This window comes from Melitaea cinxia, chromosome 26 (assembly GCF_905220565.1).
Source record: "Melitaea cinxia chromosome 26, ilMelCinx1.1, whole genome shotgun sequence".
NCBI classification, from domain to species: Eukaryota; Metazoa; Arthropoda; class Insecta; order Lepidoptera; family Nymphalidae; genus Melitaea; species Melitaea cinxia.
In genome coordinates, this window is record NC_059419.1 from 793,494 (window position 1) to 816,659 (window position 23,166).

At 36.4% G+C, this 23,166-nt stretch overlaps 3 protein-coding genes across 3 annotated transcripts in view; 1 reads left to right on the top strand and 2 right to left on the bottom strand.

Annotated features, from left to right (window-relative positions):
- Positions 1–456: 456 nt before the first annotated feature.
- Positions 457–6,899, bottom strand: LOC123666388 (facilitated trehalose transporter Tret1-2 homolog). Its single transcript, XM_045600483.1, has 4 exons — positions 6,855–6,899; positions 3,516–3,651; positions 2,560–2,705; positions 457–1,738 (listed from the first exon to the last, which is right to left on the bottom strand). Exons 1-4 carry the CDS (start codon positions 6,897–6,899, stop codon positions 554–556), a joined length of 1,512 nt encoding a protein of 503 aa, XP_045456439.1. The 3' UTR covers positions 457–553.
- A 1,641-nt stretch (positions 6,900–8,540) lies between these two features.
- On the top strand, positions 8,541–17,237 carry LOC123666494. Its single transcript, XM_045600582.1, has 5 exons — positions 8,541–8,624; positions 13,644–13,961; positions 14,817–14,979; positions 15,721–15,958; positions 17,105–17,237. Exons 1-5 carry the CDS (start codon positions 8,541–8,543, stop codon positions 17,235–17,237), a joined length of 936 nt encoding a protein of 311 aa, XP_045456538.1.
- A 2,675-nt stretch (positions 17,238–19,912) lies between these two features.
- Positions 19,913–23,166, bottom strand: part of LOC123666495 (facilitated trehalose transporter Tret1-2 homolog) — a 38,906-nt gene continuing 35,652 nt past the window's right edge. The window contains exon 4 of the mRNA XM_045600583.1: positions 19,913–21,263. Within this exon, the coding sequence (XP_045456539.1) occupies positions 20,047–21,263 (1,217 nt within the window). The 3' untranslated portion in view covers positions 19,913–20,046. The remainder of the gene's footprint in view (positions 21,264–23,166) is intronic.

Sequence of the window (23,166 nt, forward strand, 5' to 3'; positions counted from 1 at the left end):
GTCAAAACAAATAAAACCGATTTCAATTTAATTTGTATGAGACGACTCCAGTTACGATCCTCGTGAACTCGTTCAGTGTGCAACTGAATAAGTCAATTCTGTCGGCCACTATGTTAAGCGTGCGTATAGCTCGTGTTAGCAGGGCGTCACGCAACAAGTTGGTGCGCGCCCGGGGTAGTGCCAGTTTATGTAATATATAATACTGTTTTCAAACAGTGTTATGGTCCTGTTGGTGAGTAAGGTGAGCAGAGCTCCTGGGGGGAATTGGGGGTAGGGTCAGCAACGCGCTTGCAATGCTTCTGGTATTATAGCTACGGTAATCGCTTACCATCAGGCACTGAGCCGTGCGCTTGTTTGCTGATCTAGTTGTATAACAAAAAGCTATTGTAGAAGTAGTTTTGACAGTGAAAGTAAATGAAAAGTTGCAGTAAATAAAACAAATTGTCGAAGAACTGGTCGAGTTTTACATATTTATTTTTGCCCTACATTTACAAAACCATGGGCGTGGATATTATATATTCTTATTTTGAAATGTGTGAATTAGTTCATACAATTACGTTAAAACAAAGCTATGACCACTGATCCTCCTTTCCGCTAACTGTCTTTTATAAATTTCAACGGGATTCGACTGCAATGATTGCTTTGCTTCTATCTCATCGTGCCTAAGAGGTCGTCCTCGGAATTCATCTTCTATTTGTTGAAGAGTTTTGCCTTTCGTCTCTGGTAGAAGAATTAACATGACTATAAAATTTATCAGTATAACTCCACCGTAAATTGCGTATGTGCCGTGTAGTCCCACGTGGTCTATTGAAGTGGGAAAAGTCTTCAATGCCAAGAACAGCGCTCCTCCTGATGTTGCCATACTGATGGTACCACCTATACTTCTGTATTCTAGCGGAAATATCTCACCTCCTATTACTTGTGCCATCGGCACGGTGCCAACGGCTAATGCTAGAAATTGGAGATTAATCAATAAAGCTGGTAACCATATTGCGTCATAACTCCAACCTTTGATTCTGCAGTAAACATAAATCGCAATAGCAAAATGACTCGCAACGGAGAGGGCGCCGGTTGTGGATGTCATCACACGCCTTTTAACTCTATGAATAACATAAATAGCCATTGTATTCAAAATAAGTCTAAGAGAATCTAAAAATACCATCCAGAAATATGGGTTAGCTTTCGGCCCCATCAACATACTGATGATGACAGTCGAATAAGCGGCAGTCGTGGGTGCACCAGAATACTGCATTATATTATTACAAAGTATCATAATAGTAATTGGCTTATAAAACTCTTTCTTACACATTATTTTGCCCAAACTAACGAACCAATTTTGTTTCTTATAGTCTCTTATTGCAGTTTTATCAAAAGCTAATTTAGCTTCAATCATATCTTCTAATTCGTGATCTTCTTCGTTTCCTCGCAACCATTTGAAAACTTTTCTGCATTCATCGTATCTGCCACGGGAAAGTAGCCAACTTGGAGATTCTGGCGTATAAATTACCATAATGAGACTTATAAAATGAAAGAAAAGACATATAAGAGCAGTATTTTGCCAACTCAGTAGAGATCCGACGAGGTGTACAAAGAATACACCAAATGCTTGTGTCAGAGACACTATAGTTAAAAAAGCGCCACGGTTTCGAGGACTCGTATATTCGCCGATGAGTATCGATCGTAGAGTTGTCAGCAGACCGGCCGCGATGCCTTTTAGAAATCTTCCGATTAAAAAAATCTGAAATAGTGCAAATCATTTTTATGATAGATTCATTTTTACTCAACAAAAATAAATGACTTTTACGCTAATTATTAAAATTTCACGTTAGTTAATTTTTGTAACGTAAGAATATTTAGTAAAAAGTTATTTTACTTTGAAACTTAAGTATTAAATTCTTTTATATATTATAATATATAAACATATATAATTGTGTAATCTAATTACTATTTTATTTCTGTAAGTTGACTAAAAATATTATATATCATCATTACATAGTATAAAACAAAGTAGCTTCCTGCTGTCTGTATGCTTAGATTTTTAAAACTATGCAACGGAACGGTTTTCTTAGTAAATAGAGTGATTCTAGAGGAAAGTTTATATCTATAATACATGCATAATATAGTAGAAGAACACTATGATGTCGTAAATAAACGCATTTTTTCGCGCCTACATTGTAAATATTTATGTTATATTTTATATTTAGTATATGAGCATTGCACGCGTGCGAAGCCAAGGCGGGTCGCTAGTAAATAATATACCCAATTTGTGTTTATACAAATATTTATTTCTGGTTTTTGGTTCTTAGTGCTTATCGATATTCCCCACCTTGCCTCGGAGAGCACGTTAAGCTGTCGGTACCAGTTATTACATGTACACCTGATAGCGATCGTTACTCATAGTAGGGAATATATCCGCCAACCGGCAGTAGAGCAGCATGGTGGATTAAGCTCTGATCCTTCTCCTACATGGGGAAAGAGGCCTATGCCCAGCAGTGAGATATTAGTGGCTAAAGCGAATTTACCCAATGAAATCAAATCAAATATATATCGAATACGTACTCTAACACTAGTTGCCATGCTTGTTATTATCCAGCTTATCATAAAGATGACAGTTAGCGTGTAGTGCGTCGTCTTGCGTCCTAAACGGTCCATGATAGGTGGAGTGATAAGATTTCCAATGAGTATGCTCAGAGGCAGTACTGCAACTGAAACAATATACAATTATCGTTATTTTGAATAACCACAATTATATTGAGTGTCTTGATCAAACTTTGGAGCAGCCCGAGTGGGAAAGTACCCCAACCTTACAGAAGACGATGGCTAAATAATACTCTCAAGTAGAGTTCTGTTCTTGTGGTCAGTATGGTAGCCAGAGCTCCTGGGCTTCGGCCTCCTTTTAAACCTTCATGAACTTTTGAAAAAACCGGAAAATAATGTTCAGAATAGTGTTCCTGCTTAGAGCTGTCTTCCCATGTTTGTCCAAGCTGTCTATCCAAGTAGGTAACATGTGTTTGTAGTTCATTACGAGCCTTTTGTATACTTCCAGTAGTTTCTAAGTGTCTTTGCGAGGTGTTTTTTTTTGTCCTCTATGTAGTATTTGTCCATTTTTCTTTTATGACATGGCTCATGGTAATCAGAGAGTTTTACTAACGCTAATAGTCTTATGTTTGATTTGATCCGCAAAATTTTGTGTTTTTATAGTTGTTTTTTCATTGTCTTACGTATTGTGCTGCCATGATGAGGAGAAAACATTTCAATCGTTAATTCCGCTTGTTATCATAAACAGCTGATAACTAACGTTACTCAAATAAGGAAATTTGTCCAACAACCCACAGTAGCACCGCGTGATAGATTAAGCTCTAACCTTCTTCCTATACGATTAAAATGTGTTGCAAACGAAATAGCGTATATAGAGTGCTTTAATTCAGTAAAGCGTTGAGGTCAGTGCGTATCTGTGAACATCTATAGGTTGTTTTAATTCAGTTTATTACTTAAAAAAAAACAGTTGTTAGTACCAATCCATGATGCCGATTCGTTCGTTACCGTCACAGGTGAATCTTTCATTTGAAGTTGTGGTAGCAAGACAGCTGGGTAACCCAAGCCACAGCCGAAACCAATTATATTGATGCATACAGCCGCCGTAACGAAACACTGGAAACAGGGAAAGTACGAGTTAGAAAATGAAAAATTTATAGTCACGTCACAACACTGGTTGTGGCTGTTGCGCTGACGGTTGCGGGTTCGATCCCCGCACATGACAAATATTTGTATTGGCCATACACATGTTTGCTGGTATCTGTGTGTTTGTGCAGTCCTTGTGGGTCTCCCTACCGTACCTAGGAAAGCATATTAAGCCGTCAGTCCCGGTTGTTATCATGTACACCTGATAGCAATCGTTACTCATAGTAGGGAATATATCCAACAACCCAGATTGGTGCAGCGTGGTGGATTAAGCTCGGATCCTACTCCTACATGGGGAAAGAGGCCTATGCCCAGTAGTAGGATATTACAGGCTGAAGCGTAAGCGTAAGGTACTAAAAGGTATCTGGTAAATACCTATTTTTTAAAAAAGTATTAAAAATATTTACTTATTTATTCAGTATGTTCTCCTAACATTACTGCATCGATAAATGGCGCGAGATGATGATGATATTTATTTATTATAGAAATATTTTTAGTAATTCATTACGACAAGAAATTACGACATTTCATTGGTTAAGTAAAAGAGCGCACGGAAAGTTAAAAATTATAAACATTTGAACGTTAAAAACGGAACATTCCGCCCACCAAAATACCAATGGGATTTTCCCGAAATTGGATTGAAAAACGGTGATAAATTAATCTACGTTGGACTTACGATACTAATCTTAAAATTAAAAAACTAAACTACGATTGTTAAGAAGATTGTTATTCGGTTGGCAGAGGGCACAATTTAACTAAAGGTCTCTTAATTATGTGATCTCTAGTTTTTAAAGTAGCTACTCGAATTACTCCATCAGGCCCAGGGTGTAAGGAGACTACTCGTCCTAATGCCCATTGGAGTGGAGGTCGATTATCATCCTTAATAAGCACGATCGAGTTTACGGTTAATTGTTTTGAGTCTTTAGTTCATTTTGCCCGCTGAGTTAACGCGTGTAGATATTCGTGTTTCCAACGTCTCCAAAATTGCTGTTGGAACGATTGAATCAGTTGCCATAGGCTTAGACGATTAAGGTTAACATTAGAGTAATCTGGATCGGGAACCGCCGTAAGAGGTTCTAGCGTCAAGAAATGACCAGGTGTAAGAACGTTCAAGTCGTTAGGGTCAGAGCTTAATGGACACAGGGGTCTAGAGTTTAAAATCGATTCGATTTGAGTGAAGAGCGTGGTAAGCTCCTCGAAGGTTAGAGTTTGATCACCAACAATCCGATATAAGGCTTTCACTTGAATTTCCCATACTCCACTGAAGTGTGAAGAAGATGGGGGTTACGTTTAAATGCAATCCGTTCTAAGTTCGTTGCTTGCTCCATGCATGATAAGAGTTGCGAGGCTGCACCGACGAAGTTTGTGCCGCAATCTGAATGTATGATGTTACAACGGCCCCGACGGGAGACAAAACGACGCAACGCAGCGATGAAACCGTCAGTCGATAAAGTGGATACCACTTCAAGGTGTACAGCTTTGGTGCTCAGACAGACGAATAAACATAAGTAAGCTTATCGATTTTAGCACCGCGATGGATATCCAGTTTGATCCGGAAGGGACCCGCAAAATCCACCCCAACTTGAGAGAACGCTTTTGCCTGGTTGACGCGGAAGGCGGGAAGGTCGCTCATAAACGGTTGCAATGGTTGAGGACGGAGAGGAAAGCATCGTATAAACTTCGAGAGGTGTGGACGCACGGCACGCTTAGCTGCCAGAATCCAGAACTGCTGTAAGATCAGGTAGTGCGTGGTGTTCAGACCGGGATGAAGATTCTTCCGATGAATGGATTCGATTACTGCTGTGGTGAGCACACATTTCCTGGGCAGCAATGCCGGGTGCTTATGTTCGAATTCAAGACCAGAGCGAGCCAGCCGTCCGCCCACCCTGAGAATACCTTGATCATCCAGGAAAGGATTTAGCTTACGGAAGTTGCGAGGCAATTGTTTTTGCAACCTCAGATTTGATATAACGTCAAAGAAAAAACGGTTCTGGAAATGTTTGACGATCATCAGGAGAGCACGATGATATTCAACGTCCGTCACGACAAGACTCTCAGGTCGAGAACCATCAACGCACGAGTTAACGCAAAATCTACGGATATACGCTACGATCCGACAAATTTTATATTTATATTATTTATTTTTATTATACTTCTCGAACAGGTGATCAATTATGGACGTTTTCGAAGTGGTCTCGGTTTGATTAGCGATGAGAACGGTACTACGTTGCTCAGGAATTACAACGTCCTCCTGCCTCTGACATTTAGTCATATGTCTGTTGGCCATTCAGACGGCGGTTGAGAGAGCCACTCGGGGCCCGCCCACCATAGCGTGTTGGTTAATAGTTCCGTTGGCAGCTGTCCTCGAGAGCAAATGTCAGCTGGATTGGTCGCAGAGGGCACATGCCTCCAACATTCAGTAGGAACTGTGTCCTGGATGTGACATCACTTTTTAGACAGACAGACAGACAGACAGACAGACGGACGGACGGACGGACGGACGGACGGACGGACGGACGGACGGACGGACGGACGGACGGACGGACGGACGGACGGACGGACTGACAGACAGACAGACAGACAGACAGACAGACAGACAGACAGACAGACAGACAGACAGACAGACAGAACATACGTACACACGTACACACGTTCATACGTACATACGTGCACACGTACATACGAACATACTATACGTTTATTTATTTATTTTATTATTTTGGGAAACAAACAAAGTCAATATACATTTATACACAAAATTTTTCAAATAAGTTTCCACTAATAATCATAACAAAAATACATTAGCAAAATAATTTGTTGTAATAATCACAAAAAAACAACATCATGACATACATTTGTATTTTCCATACAGGTGTTTCCCGTGGTCTGGGTGTTTGTGAAGTCCTTGTGGGTCTCCCCACCGTGCCTCAGAGAGCACGTTAAGCCATCGGTCCGGGTTGTTATCATAGCGATCGTTACTCATAGTAGGGAATATATCCGCCAACCCGCATTGGAGCAGCGTGGTAAATTAAGATCTGGTCCTCCTACATGGGGAAAGTGGCCTATGCCCTGTAGTGGGATATTACAGGCTGAAGCGTAAGCGTAAAAAAACAACAAACAAAACTGTTTTAAACAAAAAGTTTAACCAAGTATATAGTTTAATATTTACATACCTGTTTCATAAAAGGCGTTATCCTATCCCTTTTCAGTTTTTCCATTTTAAATTAAATAAATTAAATACTATATTTAGCACAATTTATAAACACATTGAGAGAAATATTCAATACACAACACACAAACTTCCCAGTCCCCTTCGGAGTATAAAACAGCCTAGGAAAATACAGAAAATTTTATACTGAGTTAAAATATATTTAAGTGATATAACATGTGACATTATGTCGTGTGACAACGTAAATCACAAAATAATTTGAGAGATTATCGTAAAAAAAATTGTGTCTATAGATATCATATCGGTCCGTGACCATCAATCACTGCCAATATTTGTTTATCTTTGAAGGCTACAAGCAGTATTTGGTAATTAAATTCTTTTAGTGCTACAATTATCTAATATATAAAATTCTCGTGTCGCGGTGTTTGTAGCTAAACTCCTCCGAAACGGCCTGACCGATTCTCATGAAATTTTGTGTGCATATTGGGTAGGTCTGAGAATCGAACAACATCTATTTTTCATCCCCCTAAGTTATAGGGAAGGAGGGATTAAGGGGGTTATTAATATATATGACAAAATATGGTTTGCGGGGTCAGCTAGTATTTTATAAATAGACTAGCTGACCCCACAAACGTTGTTTTGCCATATATGTTAATATCCCTCTTAATCCCCCCCCCCTCTTATAGCTTAGGGTTATGAAAAAAAGATGTTGGCCGATTCTCAGACCTACCCGATATGCACATAACATTTCATAACAATCGGTCTAGCTGTTTCGGAGTAGTATGTTAACTAAAATAGTGACACGAAAATTTAATATATTATACTTGGGTTGTGTGGAAGAAATGGCTAAAAAGCCACAAGTCCGCCCATTGTACCTCACAGTCTGTAAATGATTTTTTAAATGTGTTTATTGTTTAAAATGTAGTTGTGGTTTACAATAAAGTATAAATAAATAATAAATAAATAAATATATTAGATTTATCTCGCAAACTACATCACGGTCCAGTGATTCTGTTTAAAGATGTTAAATTCAATTTATCACAATGGCTGTGCTTCGTGAACATTATAATACTCGTAAATAAAATATTCTGTATTAAGGATCGTAGGAAGATGACACGAGCTCCTGTCATGAATATACGGACAGAGGTATCGTGGAGTAGATTTAGAAATTGTTTTAAATAATTAATTAAACATCTTTCACTAAATGGCTCATACTTGGAATTACTTCTACACTACCACTTACAAGAGACCAGAACATAAACAGAAATATATGAAAGTAACGCGAGTTTCTTCAGGATAACAGTTCATTAGTGTGGCGTTACCGTGTTGCTAAATTTAGAAATACACGTATAAATAGTTTTTAATCGCGGCTTTGATTCTTTCCGTATCCTCCTGATAAATTATTGATTAATTCATTAAGTTATAGCATTATAATTATTATAGCATTCTCCGGGCGAGAGACCTAAGCCTTACAGAAGGCCACAGCTAATTAACACTGTTTCAAGGAAAAAAAATTCCAAAGCATAGCTCTAAATAACCTATCAATTTAAATACCAATTACGGACTTAATCCTAATATTGAAAACAATGCGGCCCCTCCATATCCGCGATGTTCTAAAGGCGCGGTGACACGGTCCATCGTGCAGAATCGCGTATACCCTGAACCGGCACACGCGTTCCTCAGTCGCAAGATGTCAGTAGCTGAAGGCGCCTCCGACACTGAACACAAGCAGGAAGAGAACTCTAAGAAGAAGACAGATAAGCCGAGATCATCGGTATGTTATTTTAGTTTTTTTTTATTTTATTGGTCCACAAAACCGGCGATCGTTATTGACATATAAAGTAAAGTACAATAATTATGTACGATTGAGTCTATTAGATGTGGACATAGCATGCATTACAAACAAAATAAAATCAAAACAGGTAACATAACTATAGTGCAATATCACAAGCTAAGAATATAAAAAAATATATAATTGTTATGTTATTTACGTTTTGACTTTCTTCCCATTTCGTAAGGAAACCTGAATATTGGTATAAACAGTTTCCAGAGTCATAACAGTTCTTAGTATAAAATTAGGCCGTACTAAGTTTTATTTTGTTTTTATTTCCTCCTCCTACATGGGGAAAGAAGCCTATGCCCAGCAGTGGGATACTATAGGCTGAAGCGTAAGCTTTACTCATATCCTTCGCTAGTTTCGATGCGAAATGCGACCAATACAAACAAAATAAAAAAAAATTCAGTCTTAAAATCAGTCAAAGACGTTCAATAAATTTAAATTTTTTTTAAGGAATGCATTTTTAATCTGGTACTTTGTTAAACTGTATTTTAATATGTAAGGTTTTTTTTTTTAATTTTGATAGCATAACCCACTGGTGATGTCTCCCAGTTTCGTCAGCGTTTATTCCTCGTGGCTACTGTTTCAGTATTTTACTTTCAGTTTTAAAAATAGAATGTTGTTGCCGACAATTTTTTAAAAGTTTTTTAAAAGGATATTTTTGTGTCTTGAATTTGTCTGGATATATGGGAAACTATAGCATATTTCTGATATATCGCCGTTAACTGCATTTCCCATAAAATAATAATCAGCGAATTACTTATGCCCAGTAAAATAAGTAGATAAGTAGTTTTTAAACTTTTACAAAAAATAATACCTAATTAAATATAACAAGTGTAGGTACAATAAAAACCTTTAGAGCGATTCTCCCTCTGAAATTGATGTATAGAAAATAATTGTGTTTGCCTGCAAACGAAAAAAACCGACTTCAATTACATCGACAAGTAATACAACGTAAGTAGACGAAAAAAAAAAAACAAACGCACTAGTCATCACTACGGTTTTCGAGGGATTCCCTCAATTTCTCTGGGATTCCATCATCAGATCCTGGTTTCCTTATCATGGTACCAAACTTGGTATATCTCCTTTCTAACAAAAAAAGAATTATCAAAATCGGTTCGTAAACGAAGAAGTTGTCTCCGAACATACATAAAAAAATATATATATATACGGTCGAATTGAGTAACCTCCTCCTTTTTTTGAAGTCGGTTAAAAAAGAATATCTTTATTTTTTCTCGAACCCGAAACTGAGTCGTATAATTTTGGTAGTAAAACTTCTTTACGCACACATGACTTGGGGGGGGTTAGCTGGTGAATGCGTGACGAGAGCGTTACAAAAAGTGATCGGGTAGAGCGAACGGAAGTTGAAAGGGAGACATAAGTTAAGTGGAACTTCTTTAAGTTTAAGTTTTACTTCAGTCGTGTGGTCTAAAGCACTTTAGTTTTTTTTTCTGACAATACTAAAATGATCGTTAAAAATTCTTTCGAATATTATGAATTTAAATTTTGAATTATCTGGCGAGTGAAAAACACCTTTGATTTCAAAGATAGGGATTTTTAAACAATAATCCATTTTTAGGCAAGGGGGGGAATATTTTAAAACTACAAACTTCAAAACTTCAACGAAGAAACAAAACATTTATAGGATCACTTTGTTGTCTTATAAAATAATGAGATCTACTGTCCCTGTGTTGAAGCTGTGAACAAAATCAAACTTCTTCTTAAAGCTTAGAATCTAAGCCAATGCAATCAAAAGATCCAGCCCGTGACCCGTGAAAGGTACTTCCCGTGAACTCAAAATCTTGAAATTCGGTACGAAGCTACGTCTTTATAGCACAGATAAAGAAAATTGTGAAAAGTATAAATTTTTTACTACACTGTGTAATAAAAATATTTTGAATAATTTTGTTTGTACGAAACCCTCGTTGCGCGAGTCCGTTTCGCACTTGGCCGCTTTTTATTCTAAATGTCTTTTGAAATTCGTCAAGCTCTTTAGTCCCACTAAATTACCTAATTATTTATTTTAATAATAAAACAACTTCCTCCTCTCGTGACCATGGTTGCTGTGCAGTATCCGAAGCGTCGGGCATCTAAAAAACTTAATAATAATCGATAAAATCCGAAAAAGTTGTTTCATTATAATGAATGAAATTCAGACATTACATTAGAAAACATTTTTTTTTGTTTTAAAAGTTGTTTACTTGTAACAAAGTAAGAAAAATCTCAACTAAAACAATATTTTTTATTCGTTATTTTCATCTCAAAAAGTATTTTTTAATACAGGAATTAATAAACAAGCTCTTCCAAGAAATCTTATACCTATGCTCTATATAAAAATACGATAAAATACCATATTTTAAACTTTAATCAGATCAACATCCACGAAATAATTAAGGATCAAATAGAACAATTACTGCGACCACCACAACACCATATACGGTGTTATGATCGAGGCGTGGGACAGCGAAGTCAATTGCTATCAATTTCAATCGAATCTAGTCCGCCCACTGTTATCATTAAATTAACGTAAATTTTCTTTGTTTGTTACGTAATTACTGTTTGTTAGATTTAGGTAAAAACTTTACAAAATCATTCAGCTCGACATAATATACGAGTATACCCACCTCGATAATATGGATATTATATAGCTGTTTCGTTTCATGTGTTAATGAGAAGGAAAGGGGATAGCATGTAAGGCCTTACATGCTATCCTCTTATGCTTAGAGAATCATCATCATCAATCATCATCATTTCAGCCAACCACAGTCCACTGCTAGACATAGGCCTCCATAAGTTCACGCCAAAAATGGAGTGAACTCATGTGTTTTGCCCATAGTTACCACGCTGGGCAGGTGAGTTGGTGACCGCAGCGTTGGCTTTGTCGCACCGAAGACGCTGCTGGTCGTCTTAGGCCTGTGTATTTCAAAGCCAGCAGTTGGATGGCTATTCCGCCATCGGTCGGCTTTTTTAAGTCCCAAGGTAGTAGTGGAACTGTGTCTTACAGAACAAATAAAAAATATTGCTCAAAGTGGGTAGTTTACATTATCCAGAAGCCCTGTGGCCCGTGCGCTAGCTTAAGCTGTATAACAGGCCACAGGGTCATGCGGAAGCGCGCGTGGTGCCTGTCCGCGCCCGGGACCAGGCACAGGTTTTAGGTTTTGGTTTACGTCGAATTCGTGCACTGTCAAGATATTTAATTATTCATTATTTGCATGGCAACAAATCACAAATCGATATAAAGTTGCGACAAAATTCCCGAAAAACTATTTACTGTAAAAAAAGCAGTCTGCATTCAGTTGACAGTATAGACACCTTCAACACAAGAAGCATTGCTAGCGTGTTGACGACCCTACCCATTGGGCTATTTAGGATTGCCTCCCCAGGAGCTCTTATCACCTTACTCACCACAGGACCAAAACACTTCTTGTTAGCAGTATTATTTATCTGTGATCTTGTTTGTAGATAAATTAAAAAAAACCCGATCATTGAACAAAATTGGCGAACTAGGCTGTACATTATCTATATAAGCAGCGGAGAGGGTGCAGCAACAAACGTTGAATTGGCAAGTACCAATAAAACACCATACATCTGGGTACTATTATCATTAAAAAAAAAAACAAAAGAATTATATTTCGAAATTTATTCAATCAATCATTGAAAGTACGTCATAAGAAACAATGGCTGATAAATATTTGAAGACAGTAACGACCGGGAAACGATCCGGTTCACTGGTTGAAGAATAGCGCCATCTTCCCGACTATAATTGTCGCATTGTTTCAGCTTCCGCTAAAAAATCATGAATGGATCATGAATATGATCATTACGTATTAAAAACTGTGGCTGTTATCTAGTTTACTCACCTATGTTTAAATCAACTCTAATTAAATAATTGTGTTTGCTCGCAAACGAAAAAAAAACCGACTTCAATTATATCGACAAGTAATACAACGTAGATCGACGAAAAAATAGTCAAGCAACTCCGTGTTATCAAAGATTACTCAAAAAGTAGTAATCAGATCTCGATAAAATTTATATGTGACCATATGATAAACATCAGCTTTCGATTAAATTAAAAATTATTAAAATCGGTACACCCAGTAAAAAGTTATTACGGATTTTCGAGAGTTTCTCTCGATTTCTCTGGGATCCCATCATCAGATCCTGGTTTCCTTATCACGGTTCCAAACTAGGGATATCTCCTTTCCAACAAAAAAAGAGTTATCAAAATCGGTACATCCAGTAGAAAGTTATGCGGTATAATACAACGTAGGTCGACAAAAAAAGCGTTAAGTAAAAACTCATTATTAGATATAACTCGAAAAGTAGTTGTTAGATTTCAAATAAATTTAAATGGGACCAATTGACACACACCACCTTTCGATTAAAACAAAATTTGTCGAAATCGGTCCACCCGGTCAAAAGTTCTGATGTAACATACATTAAAAAAAGAAATAAAAAAAAATACAGTCGAATTGAGAACCTCCTCCTTTTTTGGAAGTCGGTTAAAAATAGGCTCTTCACAACTGTTAACAATTAAAAGTCGGACAAAGCCTGAGGTTAAGGCTCTGCGCTTTAGAACTGATTAAGATTATTGAGGCAGCAATTGAATTTTCGAAATCAATAATTGAAAATTCTAATTATAATTTCGGATAAAGCCACAGCGAAGAATCGTAGGGCTAGTAAATGAATAAGTTTACTATGAGCGTAGGTCTTCAATATGTTGTTATATGTATACATTTATGTTTTGTATTTGGTTTGTAATCACTTACTATTAATATTCAAAAAACATAGTATTTTTGGAGATAACGATAAAACTCTGTGTTTGTCTCATAACAGGCAAAGTAAGCTATATTTTAATTAATAATTAATACTTTGTATATGTGAGTTATGGTAGGTAAGTTATAGTAACGATTATAATAAAAAAACATACAGTGATACTGTCAATTTACTAACCAGTATTTAAAACTTCACCAGATGTCAGATCCTTACATGTGGAAGGAGCAGATCCATACCTTGATGAAGGGCGGAGACAGTGAGTCCGATATTTCGGACTCCGAGCACTTTCTCACCAAGGGCGCCTTTCTCCTCACCCCTTCTCACGGCCTCAGCATGGAGAAGGCGTCGGCCATCTGCGAGAAAATGGAGTTCAAAGGATGCTTCTCCCTCACGAAGACAGCAACGGGAATCTTATTCAAGTTCTCCAGTGTCGATGATTACCAAATGGTCTTCAAGAAGGGTTTCCACAAAGTGACCGGTTCGAGGTTTTACAGAAAGGTAAGATGAGTGCAAATCTGCCCTTCATCTAAGCTTGACTGCTTCTTCTACTGCTTCTTAATTTTATTTTTGTGATCTTGTTAAGTTGTTTTGTCTGACATTTGTACATTTTTAGCACAACATATCATTACTAAAATAAATAACAACCTTAGCAGATTAAACTGCTATATATATCTTAAGAACCTTGTACTATCGCTGACCAAGCTACTAATGTTTTTAATCAGCAAACAACCAGCACCAATCATCATTTTCGATTGACTTATATATTACTAGCTGACCCGGCAAATGTTGTCTTGCCTCTAAACGCTATTTAAAAATAAAAAATAGGGGTTGGTGATAGAAGGGTGAAAATTTAGGGTTGTATGTATTTTTTAACGCCAAATCATAATAAAATAAAAAATAAATAATTTATCTGAAAGTAATAATAAAAAAAAAAATTGGGTTGGACTACCCTTAACAATGGGGATGAAAAATAGATGTTGTTCGATTCTCAGACCTACCTACCCAATATGCACAAAAAATTTCATGAGAATCGGTCAAGCCGCTTCGGAGGAGTTAAACTACAAACACCGCGACACGAGAATTTCATATATTAGATATAGCAAAAAATGGCGTTTTAACATTTAGCGATATATATTGTATGATGAACGACAATAAATGTATCTAATATCTATTCTAGTATCTAGTCTTTGGTTTTTCTCTTATCCATAATATTATTCATAGTAGTTCTACGTTTGATCGTAATGTTGATCAATAAAAAGCAAATACAAGGTCTGTATTCTAATCTGCCTAGAAGATGTATTTTCTCTTAATGATATTTGTAACAAGTTAAGCTTATACAATGACATTTCGTAGATCGCCATACCGTGCCGACCCCAGAAAACGTTCACTATATACGTCTACGACATTCCTGATGATGTTCCGGAAGAGGATGTGCGCCATGCTCTCTACAAATACACGTCCGTTGTAGAGGTCGTTCGGTTGCACTTTACTGGCTCGCCACGTGAAGGAAACACTGGTATTTTAGTCTTAAATACATATATACATACATATAATCACGACTCTTTCCCGTAGGGGTAGGCAGAGACCACTTCCTTCCTCTTGCTACGACCCTTACATACTCCTTTCGCTTCGTCCACTTTAATTATTCCCTTCATACATGCTCTCCGTTTTAGGGTACTCTTGACCTGGCCTTTTTTTAAAACGTTAGTCTTAAATATAACGAAATAATTAGTTTAACAAATGTGGAACCCAAATAAATTCTAAAAATCTTAAACGGCGTGATGCTTGGACTATGTCCCAGCTTAACTATGCAGCCACAAGACTATTGATCAGTCAGTCAATCAGTTTAGCCTATTGCAGTCCACTGTTGGACTTAGGCCTCCCCAAGCTCGCAACAGAAATCCCGGTTTTTCGCATCATCTCATCCTATTGATCGAAGTCATAAATAAAATCGTCTTTAGTACAAGCGAAATGGATGATGTTTGAAAAAAAATGCATTGGGATTTGAGAGCCCACGAATTTCGTTTATTGAAATGATTAAAAAGAAACATCTGTAAGCTAATTTTTTATTAAAAATTTGCAAATTATAATATTACTATTAAAGTTTAACTAGAGTTCAAGTAGGTAATGTCAATAAAGAAAATCATAGTCAAAAAGAACTATTCGAAAAACTTGATAAGTCAAATTATGTTTGAAGATCTAGTTCATCTTAAAGTGAAACATTTCGTCGACTTAATGATACTTAATACAATTTCAGGTACTTCAACTCCGAAACCCATAGAAAAGACACCACCTCGAGCGATCACGAACATTGATGGTGAGCTGGTCAGCAGCATGATACCGAAGGAGGCTTCCAGCGTGGTGCGTGTGACGCTGGCGAATATTGAGGAAGCCAATATTCTTCTGCAAAATGGTCTAGATTTCTACGGTGCTACTTATTTCCCTACTGAGCTGGCGACACCTGCTCAAGCTGCAAAACTGATCAAGCCAAGCAGGTAGTAATACTTCTAGCACGTTTTAAGCAAAAACTTTTAAATTTTTAAATTTTACATTATTTTTAAAATTGTGTTTGTTATCAAACAAAAAAAACGACTAATTGTCATTGACATGTAACAAAATAAGAACATTACAAACGTAGAAAGTCGAAAAAATAATCAAGTAATTAGCCATTATTAGGAATAACTCAAAAATGACAAATATACCAGCTTTCGAATAAAAATAGAATAAATAAAAGCGATACCCCCAACAAGAAGTTATGAGGTAGCACACACAAAAAAAATACGATCGAATTGACAACCTCCTTCAGATTGAATTGAGAATTCCGGTGAAAAAACTTACTATTTACTGAGATAGGGCTGAGCAGGAAATATCTTGCTCAAAATCTGGACCCGACTGGGGAAGTACCTCGACCATACAGAAGATCACAGCTAAATAATACTAGTTTCAAGCAGTGTTGTGTTCCTGTGGTGAGTAAGGTGATCAGAGCTCCTGGGGGGATTCGGGGTACGTTCGTCAACGCGCTGCTTCTGGTGTTTCAGGCGTCTATTGGCTACGGTAATCGCTTACCATCAGGTGAGCCGTACACTTGTTTGCCGATCTAGTTGTATAAAAAACAACTTCTTTCCTTATTAGAAGATTTGGTATTTGTAATCCAGTTCTACCCATCACATTTAATCATAAATTGGATAACGTCAATGTAGATTCAAAAAGTATCGATAAATTAATGCAACAAGTTTTGTGGTTTCTTACAATTCTGTAACCTTTTGTTCAATTGTTGTATAACAATTCCACCAAAACATCGATTACGTAAGATGCCAAGTTGATCGCACTAGAGCAAGATCATTTTTAGTTTTTTGTTGTTGTAGGTATTAGCGTTTAAAACAGTTAGTAGTTACAATTGGTACTAATATTTTAGTTAATTATTCACAAAATGAAGCACTATTGCTTACACCTCTTGCAACTCTTAAATCAGTTCACAAAACCTCACAAAATCAAAAATTTCTCTATGCAAGCGGGTTTCAAAAGCACTTATGAATATTTATTTTATGAACACCATAACACGCTAAATTCAATATGTTTTGTCACAATAATACATTGTAGTTTAGGACAGCACCATAACAATCTAATTTATCTGTTTACAGAGCGTATGTTTCCAGGGTGATGGGAGGTACCATGTCAGCTCGAGTAAGGGATCTATTGCCGGTCTTCGACCAGCAAGGTTTTGCCAAGTTCGCTCCACCAGCGTCAAGACTTGTTAAGCCACGCGCAAAGTAAATCAGCCACTGACCAAGAATATCAAAATAACTATATCTTTTAATTCAATTTTTAAAACGAGTAGACTTAGAACTTATTAAAATGGAAGTAACAATTTGTAATCTTGAACAAGAAATGGGCGTAGGCAGGATTTTCCTAAGGATGGGGGTTGATAGGTGAAAATATTTTATATTTCTTACTATGCATACTGTCCCATATAAACGTAAACATTAGGAAGCGAATTAGTTGCAATGCGACTTTGCTATTCTTTTGTTGTTTGTTCATACTTCTTACTAGTGAGGGGGGACAGTTCCTAATATATCACGTTGTGCCCATAGTAAGACAGTTGTTGTAATAACAGAATCATTACATTAATAATTAATGATTAATGATTTTTGTCAAAATTCTGAGTGTCCGAATTTTGAATCAAGTATTATTGAAATACCAGAAAGAGTATTATGTACGCTGTTTGACAGATGACAATACAAATAGACTTTGACAGCGGGAGGTAGAATAGGTCAGTAGGAGCTGTTCCTCTTCAATTATTAAATTGCAACTTTAAGATTAACATATGCAAATAGAAATATATCTTATATATAGTAGAATTCGATGGTAAAATAGAATAATGAAACAAAAACTTTTTACTGTCATCCGTCAAATAGCCACAACTGGTGAAGTAGGCCCTTAAATTAAATACCTATTTAATTATGACTTGTATGTCTATGTGTTTAAACAAATAATAAAATTGTACTAAGTTTAAAATTAATTTCACGAAAAACATTATTAACTGATAAAGTGCCATATTGATGTATTAATTAATATCAATTTATTTTTATATGTAGGTATATATTTTTTTTATAATATTTTGTACCGATATGCATTTAATTTATTCTTATTTATGTTACTAAATAATAATTCTACTGTCATTTTCATTAAATTAATTTTAATTAGAAAACTAATAAGTATATACATCGTTACATTATCTTATATTGTTATTAATAAATTCAATATATAATAGTATATGTTTTATTATTCAACCTTGAGATGAGCAAGAAAAACAACGAACTCAAATCTATACTAATATTATAAAGCTGAAGAGTTTGTTTGTTTGAACGCGCTAATCTCAGAAAATACTGGTCCGATTTGCAAAATTCTTTCAGTGCTAGATAGCACATTTATCGATGAAGGCTATAGGCTATATAGCATCACGCTAAGACTTATAGGAGCAGAGCACTGAAGAATGTTTCAAAATCGAAGTTTTTTTCCTTTCGAGAGCATAACATAATTGATCCCCTTTAAAAGTTCTAAAAAAATTGCCCGATAGCATATATCTATCTTTTAAGGTTGGCTCACTATAACATTTTTATGCTAACCTATTTATTTTAAAATAATGTTTTATTTGCGAAGGTGCTTTTATAAACATGATCCAAATAAACACGTAATTATCACAAGTATTTAATTTAAATCAAAATTCAATGAATATCTTAGGAGATATCGCAGTTTTAAAATAGCATCGCAGCAAAAAATGATCAACTAAAAGAAAACAAATGTGATTATTCTATCTACCGAGAAAGGCTAATTTAAGGTTTTTTTCCTCAAAGTAGTCTCGCGTGTGAAATCGCGGGACTAGTAATGTTTATAAATGCGGCCAAGTTACATACAGATGGATGAAAAAACATTTTGTGTTTACAAAGCACACAAATAATTTCTATATGTCTTCAATGCATTGAATTAAACCTGTTTTATATTTACCATTTGAGGCTTAACAAACGAATACAGAATGTAATAATCGTAAGTGTTTAAACTATGATTTATTAAACACCAATGTCCGATGTTATATATCTTTTTTAGCGTCGGTGTCATTCACTACAAAAGTTAATTATGACTTTAATCCTACCTTGGAGATTTTCTATTAGCACACGTGACATGTGAGTCTGATTCGTCTGCTGATTAGTTTTTCACTATTTGTGTAAGAATAAAACATATAAACGAAAAGTAAGAAGTAAGTAAGAAGAAAATGGTGTCTTCATATTCATTCAACGGAACTATGCTGAACTTTGAGTACCTTGTTACATCTTGATTTTTAACTTTATCACATCACACATCGATTTTTATAAAAGTACTTGATCCCGCCACCTAGGTGACCCCAACTAGGATTTACTCTTGTATCGGAGGTCCGGGACACACACACACACACACACACAATACACAAGCACAAACGCCTAGACCACGGCGAATATCTGTGTGGCCAATACAAATCCATTCCACTAAAGCGTCGTCAAAATCTTTCATCATCATTACAACCTATACAGTCCCTTGCTGGACATAGGCATCCACAAGCCCACGCCAAAAATAGCGTGAACTCATGTGTTTTGCCCAGTCACCACGCTGGGCAGGCGGGTTGGTGACCGCAGAGCTAGCTTTGTCGCACCGAAGACGCTCGTCAAATCTTTACTTTGGTTTAATTCTTATTACGTTTAAACTAATTTATTTGTGGAATGATTTAGGTTTTTTCCATCCCAGCAAATTCCATACAATTTATTTTATAGTATTAAACAGCTGCACTGGCAAAGCAGGTCTGCATTTGCTTGTATTGTCATAAAAATTCTACTGTTTTTCTGTTAATAAACATGGGATGTTACTACTTATAATTTTTAAAACGTAAATTTTTTAGGTATTGAAATAAAATATCATGATCATAATATAACATATTTATATTTATTAAATTTTTAAAAACTATAATATCACAGACAGTACATAATTTGCGCTTTGAGCGAGATTTGATTTCAATGGAATTACTTAAATTTATACACTTAGACATATATAAAAATTAGGCTATACTTATTTTTCCACTCTTAAATTTATCTTCGATTTCTTGTAGGCTTTTACCTTTCGTTTCAGGTAAAATGAAGAATAGGATACCAGTACCAACGAGTGCTACAATACCGTAGAAGAGGAATGTGAGTACCTCTCCTAAATCAGACATCATTCCTGGGGCAGTTTTCACAACGATGAAGAATGAGACGAAAGTTGTTGCGGAACTGATTCCTGAACCAAGGCCCCTTACTTTAGTTGGGAAAACTTCTCCACACATCATCCAGGGCAACGGAACCAGTCCTATAGATATGGCACATATGTAAGCCATCAGACATGACAGCGGGATCCATGTTAGGTTTGTCGGTTTGCCATCTGTCCAGTAGAGGAACATTGATAGGCCAACCATAGACAAAGCGGTGAAGACACCGCTGATTAAACATAGAGGTCGTCTGCCATATTTCTTGCAAGTGACACATGCCACTACAGACATAACGGTTCTTAATAAGTCTATCGCCAACATTGCGACGTAATGGTCTATTCCTTTACCAACCGCTTTCTCAATTATTTCTATCGAATAAAATGCGACAGCATTAACTCCTGAAAACTGGCACGTCACGAAGAAAACGATCATTATAAATAAGGGTTTTATGAGTTCAGGTGATTTAAGACTCTCAATCTTTTCTCTGAGTGTTGGGGTTGGCTCCAAGTCTGCGGTTTTGCGTTTATCTATGATTGCTTTTAATTCTGCCCTGGCTTCTTCGTCGTATCCTCTCAACCAATTGAATGCTTTCACACCATCTTCAATTTGTCCCTTAGATATCAACCATGTTGGACTTTCTGGGATCAGACTTAAAAGAAGTACTGAGATTATTGGGAATATAGAGCAAATTATTGCCGTCCATTGCCAATGAACCCAAGTTCCGATGAGATGTGCTACGAAAATACCAAAAGCGATGGCCAACGATATGGCTGCGAGGAAAATTCCCCTCAATTGTGGACTGGACGTTTCACTGATAAATACAGGGCCAAGAGGTCCGATCAGACCGACGCAAAGGCCTGTGAAGAATCTTCCAAGGAGGATGAGGGCAAGGTTGTTAGCGCAGGCGATGAGGATCCAGCCGAGAAGGAACGGGGCGCTGACCATGTAGTGTGCGTTTCGCCTGCCAAACTTTTCCATGAGCCAACCACAAATTAAACAACCGGGAGCCATCGGTAGCGCTGCCATTGCCGCTGAAACACAAAATTAACATATCTTAAAATCCTAAATTTATGTGGAATTATTTTTATTGTAAATATAATTGGTAACAAATGAACACATTAAATGTTATTTATTTTAAAACGTTGACATTTTGAGGCTACAATAAATGTTGATGATTACAGTTGAATACGATTAAATCCGCATTACAATAATATAAATAGCGCTCGTTACAGAAAGTGATGCCAAAATATTCTATACCATTCGGTAAATACTTGTTTGTGTTGGCTACTAAAAATGTTTTTTGTAATGACAAAACAGCTACGATCTTATAAAATTGGATTACATACAAATAAACACAGTTTCGGACCTATGACCTTATCAGTCTTGTCATTCGAGAGGTCAGGAACTTTTTATTTAAATCTTATGTATAAAATTCTCGTGTCACAATCTTAGTACCGTACCATAACTCTTCCGAAACGGCTAGGCCGATTTTTACGAAATTTTGTGTGCATATCGGGTAGGTCTAAGAATCGACCAACGTCTATTTTTCATACCCCTAAATTATACGGTTATAAGGGAGAGGAATTAAGGGGGTTAATAACATATATGGCAAAACAACGTTTGCGGGGTCAGCTAGTTTATATATAAATAAGACCTGCTTAAAAAGTACTTAAGTGGAATTTCGAAACTTTTTATTATTTAAAGAAAAATAAAAAATAAAATAGAAAGTAACATTAAACAAAGTCACTTCCCGCTGTCTGTATGCTTAGATCTTTAAACCTACGCAACGGATTTTGATGTGGTTTCCTTTAGTAAATAGTGATTCCAGAGGAAGGTTTACCTATATGTATATTACATGCATAATATAGTAGAGGAACACTGATAGTTTTTACAACCGTGCGAAGCCGGGGCGGGTCGCTAGTTATACATATGTGACATCGACTTTAAAACAATGCACAACTATTCACTGCAGTAGAACAGTAGCCATAAACGTCAATATGGACGACAACGCAAGAGTGTCGTCACCGTAAGAAGATTTTTGGTGGCAGTTATCAAAATTAGTCCACTTTTCCACGATTCTACGCACGACAACATTTGAACGAAAATACATCGAAAAGCATTTGAAAAATGTTGTTTACAAAATTTTAAAATTAAAGTTTGATCACCTTCCTTTTTATCTTTTGAAATTCTCCTGATTATATATTATATTGATATTATCCGTAGTTGTTCCGAACCAGAGTTTATTATATTGTTACTGTTTTCAAGCTAAGGTTTTTCGGAATAACAAAATTGCTTGTGACTCACAACAATTTCATTTAAAACCAGTTGCATGTTAATAAGATATTCTTTCGAGTTTTAACACAATTTAATTAATTTGAAATAACGGTGTTCGCTCGCAAACGGAAACAAAACGGACTTCAATAACATCAACGAGCAGATAAATACGGAATATGAAGTCGATAATAGAGTCAATTAAATTAGCATAATCAGGGATAAAAAAGCGGTTCCTCTTCAGATGTCTTTAACATTTAAATGGGACTACATGACGAGCAACAGTTCTCGATTTTAAAAATAAATCACCTTAATCGTGTATACCCGTAATGATTGTGTTTGCTGGCAAACGAAGAAAAACCGACTTCAATTATATCGACAAGTAATACAACGTAGGTAGACGAAAAAATAGTCAAGTAAATACGCATTATCACTCTACTATATTATGCATGTATTACTGTGTGGCTACGGCATTAAAGAATATAGCCACCCCCTCTCTTCCCGTGGGTGTCGTATGAGGCAACTAAGGGATAGCACAGTTCCACTACCACCTTGGAACTTATAAAGCTGACCGGCCACGTTCACGGCCTTTTTGGCGCGAACTTGTGCAGCCCTATATCCAGCAGTGGACTGCGATAGGCTGTAGGGATGATGAGTAGTGAT

What these genes read in the sequence shown, in the direction of transcription:
- LOC123666494 (XM_045600582.1), top strand. Translation starts at nt 8,541, where the DNA reads ATGTCAGTAGCTGAAGGCGCCTCCGACACTGAACACAAGCAGGAAGAG. An exon ending in GTTCGAGGTTTTACAGAAAG is followed by an intron (nt 13,962 to 14,816) that starts GTAAGATGAGTG and finishes GACATTTCGTAG; the next exon opens with ATCGCCATACCGTGCCGACC. An exon ending in GCCACGTGAAGGAAACACTG is followed by an intron (nt 14,980 to 15,720) that starts GTATTTTAGTCT and finishes ATACAATTTCAG; the next exon opens with GTACTTCAACTCCGAAACCC.
- LOC123666388 (XM_045600483.1), bottom strand. Translation starts at nt 6,899, where the DNA reads ATGGAAAAACTGAAAAGGGATAGGATAACGCCTTTTATGAAACAG. An exon ending in TAACGCCTTTTATGAAACAG is followed by an intron (nt 3,652 to 6,854) that starts GTATGTAAATAT and finishes CCCTGTTTCCAG; the next exon opens with TGTTTCGTTACGGCGGCTGT. An exon ending in GCATGGCAACTAGTGTTAGA is followed by an intron (nt 1,739 to 2,559) that starts GTACGTATTCGA and finishes GCACTATTTCAG; the next exon opens with ATTTTTTTAATCGGAAGATT.